Source organism: Cebus imitator, unplaced genomic scaffold, assembly GCF_001604975.1.
Source record: "Cebus imitator isolate Cc_AM_T3 unplaced genomic scaffold, Cebus_imitator-1.0 Scaffold4, whole genome shotgun sequence".
NCBI lineage: Eukaryota > Metazoa > Chordata > Mammalia > Primates > Cebidae > Cebus > Cebus imitator.
In genome coordinates, this window is record NW_016107319.1 from 10,254,328 (window position 1) to 10,267,233 (window position 12,906).

General features: G+C 35.7%; 1 protein-coding gene across 2 annotated transcripts in view; it reads right to left on the reverse strand.

Annotated features, from left to right (window-relative positions):
• ANAPC10 (anaphase promoting complex subunit 10) overlaps positions 1-12,906 on the reverse strand; it is a 126,997-nt gene that overhangs the window by 68,743 nt on the left and 45,348 nt on the right. Inside the window, exon 5 of one of the 2 annotated variants that reach the window (XM_017534602.2) lies at positions 2,968-3,821. The exons of the other annotated variant lie outside the window; for it this stretch is intronic. Coding sequence (XP_017390091.1) covers positions 3,765-3,821 — 57 coding nt within the window. The 3' untranslated portion in view covers positions 2,968-3,764. Of the gene's footprint in view, positions 1-2,967; positions 3,822-12,906 lie in introns of those variants that run through there. 2 annotated transcript variants of the gene reach the window in all.

Sequence of the window (12,906 nt, forward strand, 5' to 3'; positions counted from 1 at the left end):
AGAGACGGGGTTTCACCATGTTGACCAGGATGGTCTCGATCTCTTGACCTCGTGATCCACCCGCCTCGGCCTCCCAAAGTGCTGGGATTACAGGCTTCAGCCACTGTGCCCGGCCAGATTTAGCATAATTCTTAAGGGCCCTAGGATTTTTAGAACAGTGGTGCTACATTCAACTTAAAGTCACTAGCTCCATGAGCCTCTAAGAAAAGGGCCAGGCTGTCCTGTGAAGCTTTCAATCCAGGCGCTGACTTCTAACTATGAACGTCTTACTTGGCATCTTCTTCCAGCAGAAGGTTGTTTTGTCTACAAAGAAAATGTGTTGCGTGGTATATCTACCCTCATCAACTATTTTAGCCATATCTTCTAGGTAACTTGCTATAGCTCCTCCATCAGCACCTGCTGTTTCACCTGGCTCTTTTACGTTATGGAGATGGCTTCTTTCCTGAAATCTCATGAACCAACCTCTGCTAGTTGCAAGCTTTTCTTCTGTAGCCTCAACTCTCTCAGCCTTCCTAACATTGAAGAGAGTTAGGGCCTTACTGTGGATTAGGCTTCGGCTAAAGGGAATGTTGTGGCTGGTTTAATCTTCTCTACTCAAACTTTCTCCATATCAGTAATAAGGCTGTATTGCTTTCTTATTATTCATGTGTTCACTAGAGTAGCACTTTTAATTTCCTTCAGGAACTTGTCCCTTGTATTCACAACTTTGCTAAATGTTTGGAGCAAGAGGCCTAGTTTTAAGCATATCTTGGCTTTCAACGTGCCTTCCTCATCAAGCTTAATTCTTTCTAGCTTTTGAGTTAAAGTTGGAGATGTGAGACTCTTTCTTTCACTTGAACAGTTAGAGACCATCATCATTAGTTAGAGGCCTACTTGAATTAGGCCAATTAATGAAGTTATTAATTGGCCTAATTTCAATACTGTTGTGTCTCAAGGAATAGGGAAGCGCAAGTAGAGAGAAAGAGATAGGGAAGCAGCCAGTTGGTGGAGTAGTCAGAATACAACATGCATCAATTTAGTTTGCTATATTATATAAGCATGGTTCACAGTGTCTCAAAACAATTACAATAGCATCATTAAAAATCACTGATCACAGATTACCATAAGATATTAATAATAATAATGAAAATGTTTGAAATACTATGAGAATTACCAAAATGTGATAGAACAGGAATTGAGCACATGCTGTTGAAAAAAATGGTACCAACAGACTTCCTTGACACAGGGTTGCCACAAAGCTTCAATTTGTAATAAAATACATTATCTATAAAGTGCAATAAGATGAAAAGCAATAAAATGAGGTAGGTCTGTGTAGTACTTAGTAAATAATGAAAACAGATGCAGTAATTTTTAAAGAACTATTCATTTTTTTTCATGAATCTCAAAGAAACTGCAATTAGAGGAATAAGCCAACAGCCACATAGTTATTATTCATATGGTTACTGCAAGAAAAGATATTCTATGTAAACTACATATACGGATTGGCCAGATTCACCATAATTAAGTGAAATGAAGAGAAGGAGCCAAGAGGACTTTGAAGGATATTATAATTTTCCTAAAAATCTTAATTTAATCTAAGGATACTATTAAATAAAAGCAGAGTAACTACTTTTTTAATTCAACCTTAGAGGATTTCACACAGTGAAATTACTTAGGTTAACTCATACAAAATTGAAAAGCTGTATGTTAAAGAAAATAAGATTATTTTAAGTAATATTTTAAAAATTTTGAGTGAAAAAAGAACTGCATGTTCTCCCTTATACACGGAATCTAAAGGTGAACTCACAGAAGCAGAGAGTGGAATGATGGCTACCTGGGGCTGGGAGTAAGGGGGACTGTTGGGAAATATTGGTCAAGGACATAAAATTTCAGTGAGGCATAAGAAATAAGTTCAAGTTATCTACTGTGCATCACTGTGAGTATAATTAATAACAATATATTGTATACCTGAAAACTGCCAAGACAGATTTAAGTATTCTCACCACAAAAAATGACATATATGTGAGATATTACCTATGTTAATAGCTTGATTTAGTCAGTCTACAATGTATACAAATATCAAAACATCATTATGAGCACCATAACTATACATAATTTTTTGTCAATTTAAAAAACCAAATTTAAAAATTAGTAAAATAACACTAGCCTAACCAGTTTAGAGGTGGAATCCATATATTTTCTACTTTTAATTGTTCTCACAGATAAAATATACTAATACAGTAAAATAGTATTTTACATGTTACTGGTTATAAGTTTCAATTATAATTAATTGTATTGATTTTTATTATAAAATTAGAGAAGTTTTCCTATTAAAAAAATATTGGGTTCTGGGCACAGTGGCTCATGCCTATAATCCTAGCATTTTAAGAGGCTGAGGAGGGTGGATCACAGGGTCAGGAGATAGAGAACATCCTGGCTAACACGGTGAAACGTGTCTCTACTAAAAATACAAAAACTTAGGCAGGCATGGTGGCACACACCTGTAATCCCAGCTACTCAGGAGGCTGAAGCAGGAGAATCACTTGAACCCTGGAGGCAGAGGTTACAGTGAGCCGAGATCATGCCACTGCACTCCAGCCTGGACGACAAGGCGAGACTCCGTCTCAAAAAAAAAAAAAAATGGGGGTACTCATTTATTATAAAAATCTTGTTTCTTTAGCAGCATATACACAGTCTCAGGGTAGAAATAAGAAAAAAATGGTAGTTTGCCAGTGTGCTACAATTATCATTATTTAATTTTTTTTTTTTTTGAGATGAAGTCTCGCTCCGTTGCCCAGGCTGGAGTACAGTGGCGCGATCTCAGCTCACCGCAACCTCTGCCTCCAGAGTTCAAGTGATTCTCTTGCCTCAGCTTCCTGAGTAGCTGGGATTACAGGCGTGCGCCACCATGCCCAGCTAATTTTTTTGTTTTAGTGGAGACAGGGTTTTACCATGTTGCCAGGCTGTCTCAAATGTCTGACCTCATGATCCGCCTGCCTCAGCCTCCCAAAGTGCTACGATTACAGGTGTACGCCATCGCACCTGGCCTTTTTATAATTATTATTATTATTTTAGCTAAATGTGCCAGGCAAACCCTAAGAAACCCCCTTGTCCTGACTGATGAGGAAGAAGATTCAGAGAAGATTATGTATTTTCAATATGAGGGATCTGCCATTATGTGGTAGTTTTATCTGGTAGCAAAGAATGGGAACTTAGGAGACATGGAAGAACCAGAACAAGAATTTAATCTTTTCATTATCAAAAATAAGTAAAAGAAAATTCACATAGCTATTTAGGAAACATGTTAATCTGGAAGATTACATCTAAAGACTTTAGGCTCAATAAAGATTAAGATAAATAGTTAATGTGTTATCTGAACCATTTCCCTACCATTGCCTCACAGTCATGGTACCACTTAGTCTGAATCTAGATCTTTTCTCATTGTAAGTTTCTTGAAAGCCTCCTCTACATATTGCCTCTGTCCTACTTAATTAAGTACCAGAAATCAAAACCAGTTGTGAGTCATCCAGTTAGCTAATTATCATTCTTAATTAGCTATCTAATTACAAAGTAGGCAACTGATTCTAAAATAGTGGTGAGATAGCGAAGCTACAGTTTCCGTTCTGTACCATCAACTAAAATTTCAAACACAAGAGGAAAGATCCCCAAATATCTACAAACCCTTGTATGAAGAATTATCTTAGTCCCTGTATGAAGGAGAAATGGACACAGAAAAGTGTCCATTGTCTTTTATTCCCAGTTTCTGCTTCAATATTTTCATTCCTTTATTCTGAGACCTGAAGATTCATAGATTCTTCATTTACCACGTGTAAAACACGAGGCTGAGAAAAAAATAAAGTTCCTGAGTAGGCTCACCTGTATTAAAATATGCTTTTAAATTATGATGAAATGCTTCAGCAGGTACTTTCAGCAAGATTTACTGCAGCTCTGCTGATTACCACTGTTTTAAACAGCAACATGTTAGTTGCCAGAAATATTTACTCAAAACTTACCACAGGATGAGGGGATATACTAAAAAGTGTGTATGTGTGCATTTGCATGCGTGTGTCCATGGAACCCAGGAAAAGTGGCCAAGTATGAGAGAGCTCAGTAAATGAAGACTATTAGAGACCCTAGCTACTTGCTCAAGTCTATTGTTCTTTCTCCTCCCTATGTCTCTACCTTTGCATCTATTTTATTCATTCTATAGCATTCTGTGTCTTCCCATATCTTATATCTGTACTCTTCTACTTTATAACTTCAGTTTGCATCTGACCCTTCACCTTACCCACCCTTTTCTATATCACTATCTCTCAGTATCAGATCTTGCTGATGCTAACTTTGCCTCTGTTTCTTCAGAGTTAAATTTCTAAGGCAAAAAAATTAAAAATAGAACTACCTTGCGATCCAGAAATCCAACATCTGTATATGTACCCAAAATAGCTGAATGAAGGATCTTAAGATACATGTACACCCACTGTTCACGGTACTACTACTCATACTAGGCAAGAGGTGGAAACAACCCAAGTGACCGCTGAGAGAAAGAATAGATAAGCAAAATGAAGTACATACATTTTGTACCCGCTAAATATTTTTTGGTCTTTAAAAAAAAGGAGGCTGGGTGAGGTGGCTCATGCCTGTAATCCCAGCACTTTGGGAGGCCAAGGCGGGCAGATCACCTGAGGTCAGGAGTTCAAGACTAGCCTGCCCAAAATGGTGAAATCCTGTCTATACCAAAAATACAAAAGTTAGCTGGGCGTGGTGGTGTGTGCCTGTAGTCCCAGCTACTCAGGAGGCTGAGGCATGAGAATCACTTGAACCCAAAAAGCAGAGGTTGTAGTGAGCCGAAATTGCGCCACTGCACTCCAGTCTGGGTGACAGAGCAAGATTCTGTCTCAAAAAATATATTAAATTTTAAAAAAATTGAAAAAGGAAATCCTGTCACATGGTACAACATGAACCCTGAGTGCATTATGCTAAATGAAGTAAGACAGTCACAAAAGGACAAATATTATATGGTTCCACTTATATGAGGTATCTAAAGCAGTCAAATTCATAGAAACAGAAAGTAGAATAGTGCTCACCAAGGCCCAAAGAAGTGGAAAATTGGGAGTTGTTATTTAATGACTATAGATTTTCAGTTTTGCAAGACAAAAAAGTTCTGGAAATGTGTATTCACAACCCTATGAATACCATACATGTAACACTACTGAACTAACTGCACATCAAAAACTGGTTCAGTTGGTTAATTTTATGGTATATGTTTTTTGCAATTAAAAAAAAAGTTTTTAAAATGTCTAAGACAGAGAATCTGATTTGCCCAGATAATTTTTTTTGAAGCAAACTACACAAGCATGGGTCAATGCAAGCCTATGAAGTAACTGCTGGTATTGTCAAAGGTGTGTGAAACCAAAGCAACTCCATCTTGAATAGGAGCTGGGTGAAATGAGGGTGAGACTTACTGGGCTGCATTCCTAGACGGTTAAGGCATGCTAAGGTACCAGATGAGCTACAAGGTCAGCAAAAAATACAGGTCATAAAGACCTTGGTGATAAAACAGCTTGCACTAAAGAAGCTGGCCCAACCCCACCAAAACCAAGACGGCAACGAGACCTCTGGTCAAAGTGACCTCTGGTCATCCTTACTGCTACACTCCCACTAGTGCCATGACAGTTTACAAATGCCACGGCAACATCAGAAAGTTACCCTATATGGTCTAAAAAGTGGAGTCATGAATAACCCACCCCTGGCGTCATCAAAATAAAGATGGGCAACCAAGCAGCCCTCAGTGCTGCTCTGTCTAGGCAGTAGCCGTTCTTTCATTCCTCTACTTTCTTAATAAACTTGCTTTCACTTCACAGATTTCCCCTGAATTTCTTCTTGCGCAAGATTCAAGAACCATCTCTTGGGGTCCAGATTGGGACCCTTTTCCTTGTAACATCTTTCTGGTGCCCACTGAAGGGACTATACTGCAGTTAATCAAAAGCTAACAACTTTGGGTAAGTGGTGGGTCCTGTAATTGTATGCTTATTTACCAACTTTTTAATTAAATGCCTACTGTTTCAGACAATGTGCTAGGTACTCAGCCAGGGGCCCACCCTTGCTCTGAGCAGCAGGCTGTATCTGTCCAGTACGTTTTCCTTTATAAGAGGGATTGATAATTTGCATTTCTAAAACCATGTCATTTTCATTTTCATAAGTAAAGTGCATATTTCTACTGAATTGTATCCTGTCATACGGTTAAATAAAGGGTTTTTACGTTTCATGGGTATTTTTGTCTTCTTTGGCCTAGGCTCTTTCCTACCATTGCTACTCTGCTTAAAAGAAACAGGGCAGGTCTTCTGTAACTGCTGCAAAAGATCCCTTGAGAAAAAGTGAACTTACAGGCCAACCCTCCTGAAAGAAAACCCATCAACTTCTAAGTTTACTTTAAGTATGCATTAGCAGTATCAAACCTTCCACATCAACACATTATGAAACAAAACAAGAATCCTCAGAATCATCTTATTTGGCTCAAATATTATATGAAAAGATGGAATTCCTGCTATTAAATCATTTCATTAGTCCCCAATCTATAAATTTAGAAACAGTTACTCCAAAGAGTGCTTAAGTTTCAAGAACCTTAGTTCAGAATTGCATTAGGCAATGTAATTAACGTAATTTACTTATTAAAACATCAAAAACATGGAATATTTCAGTTCCTATCTGCCTAGATACTCCTGATTTCTTTCAGCTTCTGCGACAACATATTGCCTTAATTTTCTTCTCATCTTTCTGAGAGTTTCTCTCAGCTTTCTTCATTGAATAACCATTTTCCATCCAGTTCTTGAATACTGGCAGCTCCATGGTTCCAGCCCTAGCACTCTTCTTTTATATCTAAACTTCTATTTATACACCGATGATTCCAAAATCTATACCTCTAACCCAGACTTCTTTCCTCAGATTCAGATCCATATACCATACACTACACTATCCATGGACTACCTACTGAAAATCTCTCCATTTGAAGAGATATAGAAACCAGTGACCAAAATTATCTAAACCCCTTTCTCCCTGCTCCTCCCCCTCAGAATGTTTCTTCTCTATATTCCATTTATAGTAAATGGCAACTTTCAACCAGTTCCCTAAGCTGAGCATTCCAGATGCCCCTTTCTACTTACATAAATCCTATCCAATATTCTGAATATATCCCAGGTGCAATCAGTCACAAGTCTTTGATTTATTTCAAATATATCCCTTCCTCTGGAATCCAACTGCTGTAGCCTTAGTTAAATCCTCATAAGTTTTACCTGGCTAATATTATATCTACCTGGTTTTTAGGCGCTCCAGCTCCAGCATTCCCATGATTAAGCTTTGTCACTGTTTCCTCATTTAATGTCTGACATTATGTACAATCTGCCTATACATTTTCACTGAAACAATTATAAAGTATATTTATTTTGCTACAATTATAAAGTATATTTATTTTCCTGTACATAAGAATGCAAACTTATGTACAGGAACCATGTCACATCACAATAAATGTACTGAATAAATAAGTACTTCTCCAGTCTTTCTTACCACTCCTCAGACCTATCTAGCTTCCAGACAGACTAAATTACTTGCACTTCTGTCACTATGCCATGCTATTGTGCTTCTATACCTTTATGTACATCATGATCCTGCTAGAATGCTTCCACTTTATTTTGCACATGAATAGGCTTTGTATTTATCCTAAACAGTCAGTTGAACCATCAACCTCTTCAGCTTCTTAAACCACTGCTCCTAATATTCCACTGCGTTCCCATAGTCACCTCCATGTACTTACTACACTATATGGCAATTGTGAATTTTCTGCATATCTATTTTATGAGATTATGAAGTGCTCAAAAGCAGAAGCTGTGACTTCATTGTATTCCCAGTATCTAACATAGTACCTGGCACTTGGCAGGCCCTACAGCACTATTCACAGAATAAAGCATGAATTTATTTCATATGAAATGCCAGACTACATCTCTTAAATAATCTGTAGTATAAGTTTGCGGTCAAACAAAAACAAGATACAATAAAGTTTCTTAAAAATACAGATGATACTTTTCTGTATAACATCTTTTAGTTCCAAAAGGAAATATGCCCAAATGCATAGTTACCTCAGCTCCATTCTGGAAATAAGTGATATATACAATAATAAATAAAAGTTTTCAAGCATTCTATATATTGCTTTTAGAGAAGGTTAGAAGATAACATTTTTTGGCCTAAAAACTATGTGTATCATATCAAAACATTCTACAATGACTTCAAAGATGAACTAAAGTTAGTTATTAAAAGCTAATTTAAAAAAAACTATTTTAAACTAGCTAAATTCAACACAAACTATTTTTCCGAAGACTTGATAAATTATACTTTGTCTTATCAAACCAATTTATGTTTATAGATACTACCTAAGTCATTCCACTTTATTACAAATTGTTTAAAATAGGCCCCTCATAAAAAAGTAAATATAAGTAGATTTTGGGATCAATGAATAGAGCCAGAGCTTTTGTCTGCATTTCTTACTCTACTACACACATTAGAGGAACTCAAATTACAATAGGAAGCATTATTTCATCAGAAGAAATGACATATTAACCACTTCTGTCAAAGTACCATATATGGACTCACATAGCTGTGCTACTGAAATAAGACACAAGTAGAGAGCCAAAGGCTACATGGAACCATAGGAAAATATTACAGCTCTCTTTAACATTGAAGACTTATTTCAAGCCTCCTTAAAAAGAAAAAAAATCACTTGGTAACAGCTTTATTATCTGAAGACAAAAACAGGGCTTAAGATTCACTTATGCGCTCAATCTTGTGCTCTTGTGCTCTATCAATATTTTATCCTTTCGTGGCCACAAATTTGAGAACCAATAAACCAAAGGACAACTTCCACATATGCTAAAAGTATCTGCTTAATCTCAACAAGTTGTTTCTCATATAATGGTATAGAAATAATTTTGAGAACTGTCATAGTATGTCTAAAAAAGCACTTTAGTTTCATATTTAAGTACAAAATATTCTACAATAATCTTTTAAAACAAAAATAACTAGTTAGAAAACCAAAAAGGACTTTGAGTATCCTTGAATTTCAGCTGGAGATGTTCTCTAAAATGCTATAATAGTCACATCTAAAATATAATGTTCTTTGGTCCACTGCTGTAAATAACAAAAAGAAAAATTTATCTCACACATTATTTTCTCTTCTGACAGCAAAAGAACAACATTAAACCAAAACATATTGCGAAAATGCAAAGGATTTAAGAATTTAAAAACTACCATCTTGATTTTTCTCTTGAATAACATGACTTACGCACAAAAGTTACCCAACTAAGATGAAGCATTCTGCAAAGAAAGACAAAGTAGACTCTAAAATTCTATATTGTCAATTCTATACAGAAATAGTCTCTTGTGTAGAAGCAATAAATTGCAAACATCTTATAAATTGTTCTTAAATTGCTGGTTTTCAATTTATGTGGAATGGGATATTTTGAATACAAGAAAGTAGAAGGAGAAGCACAAATAATTTCAATTTTGTCATTAAAAATATTCTGTTTGCCCAAATCCAGTTTTAGAATCTTGTGACTATTCAGCAGAAAGTTCAATGTAAGTCCTCAGACACCGTGGTTTAAATACACATTCTAGGTTATTAAAGAAAGGGCCTGATGCCTTTGTGAAGAGTTATCAATAGAAGTAACAAAGATCTGGATACAATATATGCTTCATAACTAAAATGAAGGAAAATAAACAGGATAGAAAAAGGATAACTTTTTGATAAGTAAGGCAGCTATTAGCTTTTCTCATCTTAGACTATTTTTTGAAATTACTACTTCAAATCAACAATTACAAAAAAATAAGTCTCTAAAGCATAAAAAGTAAAAAAATAAATAATTTCTAAAAAAAAAAAAAAAAAGGAAAATCTATTAAAACTACACTACACTACACCCTCCAGTGGGCAAGCATCCATGGAAAAATATAAAAAGACTTAGGTGGATTTTCCACTCAGTTAAATCAGTATTATAACTAATGAAATGATGGCTCTAAAAACCTCATAAAAGTTCACACTATTTTAATCACTTGTTTTAGTATCTGAGTTAGATGCAGTAAAGATTTTTTTTTATATTTCGATATTGTGGTAGAGTAACAAAAAAAATAAAATCATGATCTACTTCATCTTCCTTTAAAAGCAAAGTGCTATCAGGCTCTTATTTGTTTAACTCACAAAGAAAAAAAGGTAAATTGTATAAATCTCATACAAAGATATATAATTAAAAGATAAAAGTATTCATATGAGCTGCAAAAGCCAGGCATTAATAATTTAAAGCAACATTCAAAAATTATGGTTCCTTAGTGAGAACTATGGGGCAGAAAAGTAGTATGTTCATTAAGTTTTTCAGGAAAACAACTCACATTATCACCTGGTAATATTTTGTATTACTGGTCTCATGAGGCTATGTGGTTACTAAACAGAAATATAAACACACTTAGAAAAAATTAAGAGACTACCTATAAGGGCCCTTTTTCTATATGGCTAATGTTTCAGCACTTAAATGACATAATAGAAGCAAAGACTAGATTAAAAGTATTTTACAAGGTCCAAATATCACTTAGAATTTCTCATTAATTTCTCAAAATCCTTATTTAATGTTAGTAAAATTTACAACAGAATACAAAACATCCTTAATACAAATACCTAGAAATGTCATATAAATATGTACATTTCCCAAAAATGCATTGAAGAGTTCTTGAATGTATATTCTCCCGGAAAAACCAGTACAACTAAGTTTACTTGAGGTCTTGAACTTCTTACAAATAGGCTATGAAACTAGAAAATAAAGGTCAACAGTGACATCTAGTGGACATTTCCAATATATAGCACTTATATCAAAACAAAACATTTTATTGCTAGTGTTTCACTTGCAATATATGAACTATATGACAAACCTTTAGTTATAAATCCAAACAAGCCACATCCACTTACAAAAAGCTTATCAATATGAGTGATCCAATCATTTGATAATGTGAAATTTTTAATAAAGTAGAATTAAATATGTCATCAGAGAAATAAACACTGATTAAATGTATCAAATATGTGACTAGAGGAAGGTTATCAATTGGTCCAATAATAAGAGGCCAGGTGCGGTGGCTCAAACCTATAATCTCAGCACTTTGAGAGGCCAAGGTGGGTGGATAACTTGAGGTCAGGAGTTCAAGACCAGCATGGCCAACATGGCAAAACCCCGTCTCTACTAAAAATACAAAGGAGACTGAGGCAGGGGAATCACTTGAATACGGGAGGCAGAGGCTGCAGTGAGCTGAGATCAGGCCATTGCACTGCAGCCTGGGTAACGGAGCAAGACTCCGTCAAAAAAAAGAAAAAAAAGACTATGATTTTAAAAAGTTTCAATATTCTGAATTTTAAAAGCACTGAGTGAATAGAAGGATTGAAGAAAACTAAGAGCTGATTTATTTATGAATCTATTCAAGCATGGGAAGTACACAGCAACCAGCATGGCCTGTCACACAAATGAAGAAATGTTTTTAAATTAAAACTATCTAATTTACAACATGGAAATTTTTCAACATTTCAGAAGCTGAAATTCATTTTTAAGAAAAGTTTTTTTAAAGTAAACTAAGGGCCGGCCATGGTGGCTCCCGCCTGTAATCTCAGCACTTTGGGAGGCCAAGATAGGCAGATCACTTGAGGCCAGAGTTCGATACCAGCCTGGCCAACACAGTGAAACTCCGTCTCTACTAAAAATAGAAAAAATTAGCTGGTCATGGTGGCGCATTCCTGTAATACCAGCTACTCAGGGGGCTGAGGCATGAGAATTGCTTGAACCTGGGAAGCAGAGATTGCAGTGAGCCAAGATTGCACCACTTCACTCCAGCCTGTGCAAGACAGTGAGACTCCATTTCAAAAAAGTCATCTCAAAGTAACAAGCTTGAGTTCAGATGTCAGCAAGATGACACTCTCATGTTCACTGCAGCATTATTCACAATAGCTAAGATACAGAATCAACCTAAATATTCATTAATGAATAAATGAATGGGGGGTATATATACCCAATGAAATATTATACAGCCTTAAAAAGAAGGAAATCCTGTCATTTGCAGCAATGTGGATGGAAGTGGAGAACACTATTATGTTAAATGAAACAAGCCAGGTACAGAAAGACAAATATAACACGATCTTATTCACATATGGAATCTTAAAAAGCTGAACTCAGAAGCAGGAGGAGAATGATGGTTTCTAGGGGCTACAGTGGAGGGACAAATTGGGGAGACATTGGTCAAAGGGTGCAAAATTTTGGTTACACAGGAAGAATAAACTCAAGAGATCCAGTATGTAACATAGTGGCTATATTAATAACAATGTGTTATATTCTTGAAGATTGCTAAGAGAGTGGATTTTTCTCACCACAAAAAGTGGTATGTGAGGTCATGCATATGTTAATTAGCTTGATTTAGCCATTCTACAAAATATATATATTTCAAAACATCGTACTGTACATGATACATACAATTTTTATTTATTTTTTTTTAAAAAATAAATATCTCAACGGACAAAACGACAACAAGAATACTTTGGACAACATCCTCACCTGTTCTTTTTTGTCAGTACATATCCAAATATTGCAAGAGAACAACACTGATTTAATAGGAAAACAATGAAACTACATGTGATTTGCATTAAGTATTTTATTACTAACTCTGATAAGAAATATAAATTTAGAGACAGTCTTTTTTTTGCGACGGAGTCTCATACTGTGGCCCTGGCTGGCACAATCTTGGCTCACTGCAACCTCTGCCTCCTAGGTTCAGGAGATTCTCTTGTCTCAGCCTTCCAACTAGCTGGTATTACAGGCGCCTGCCACCATGCCCAGCTAATATTTTAAATTTTTCTTAGGA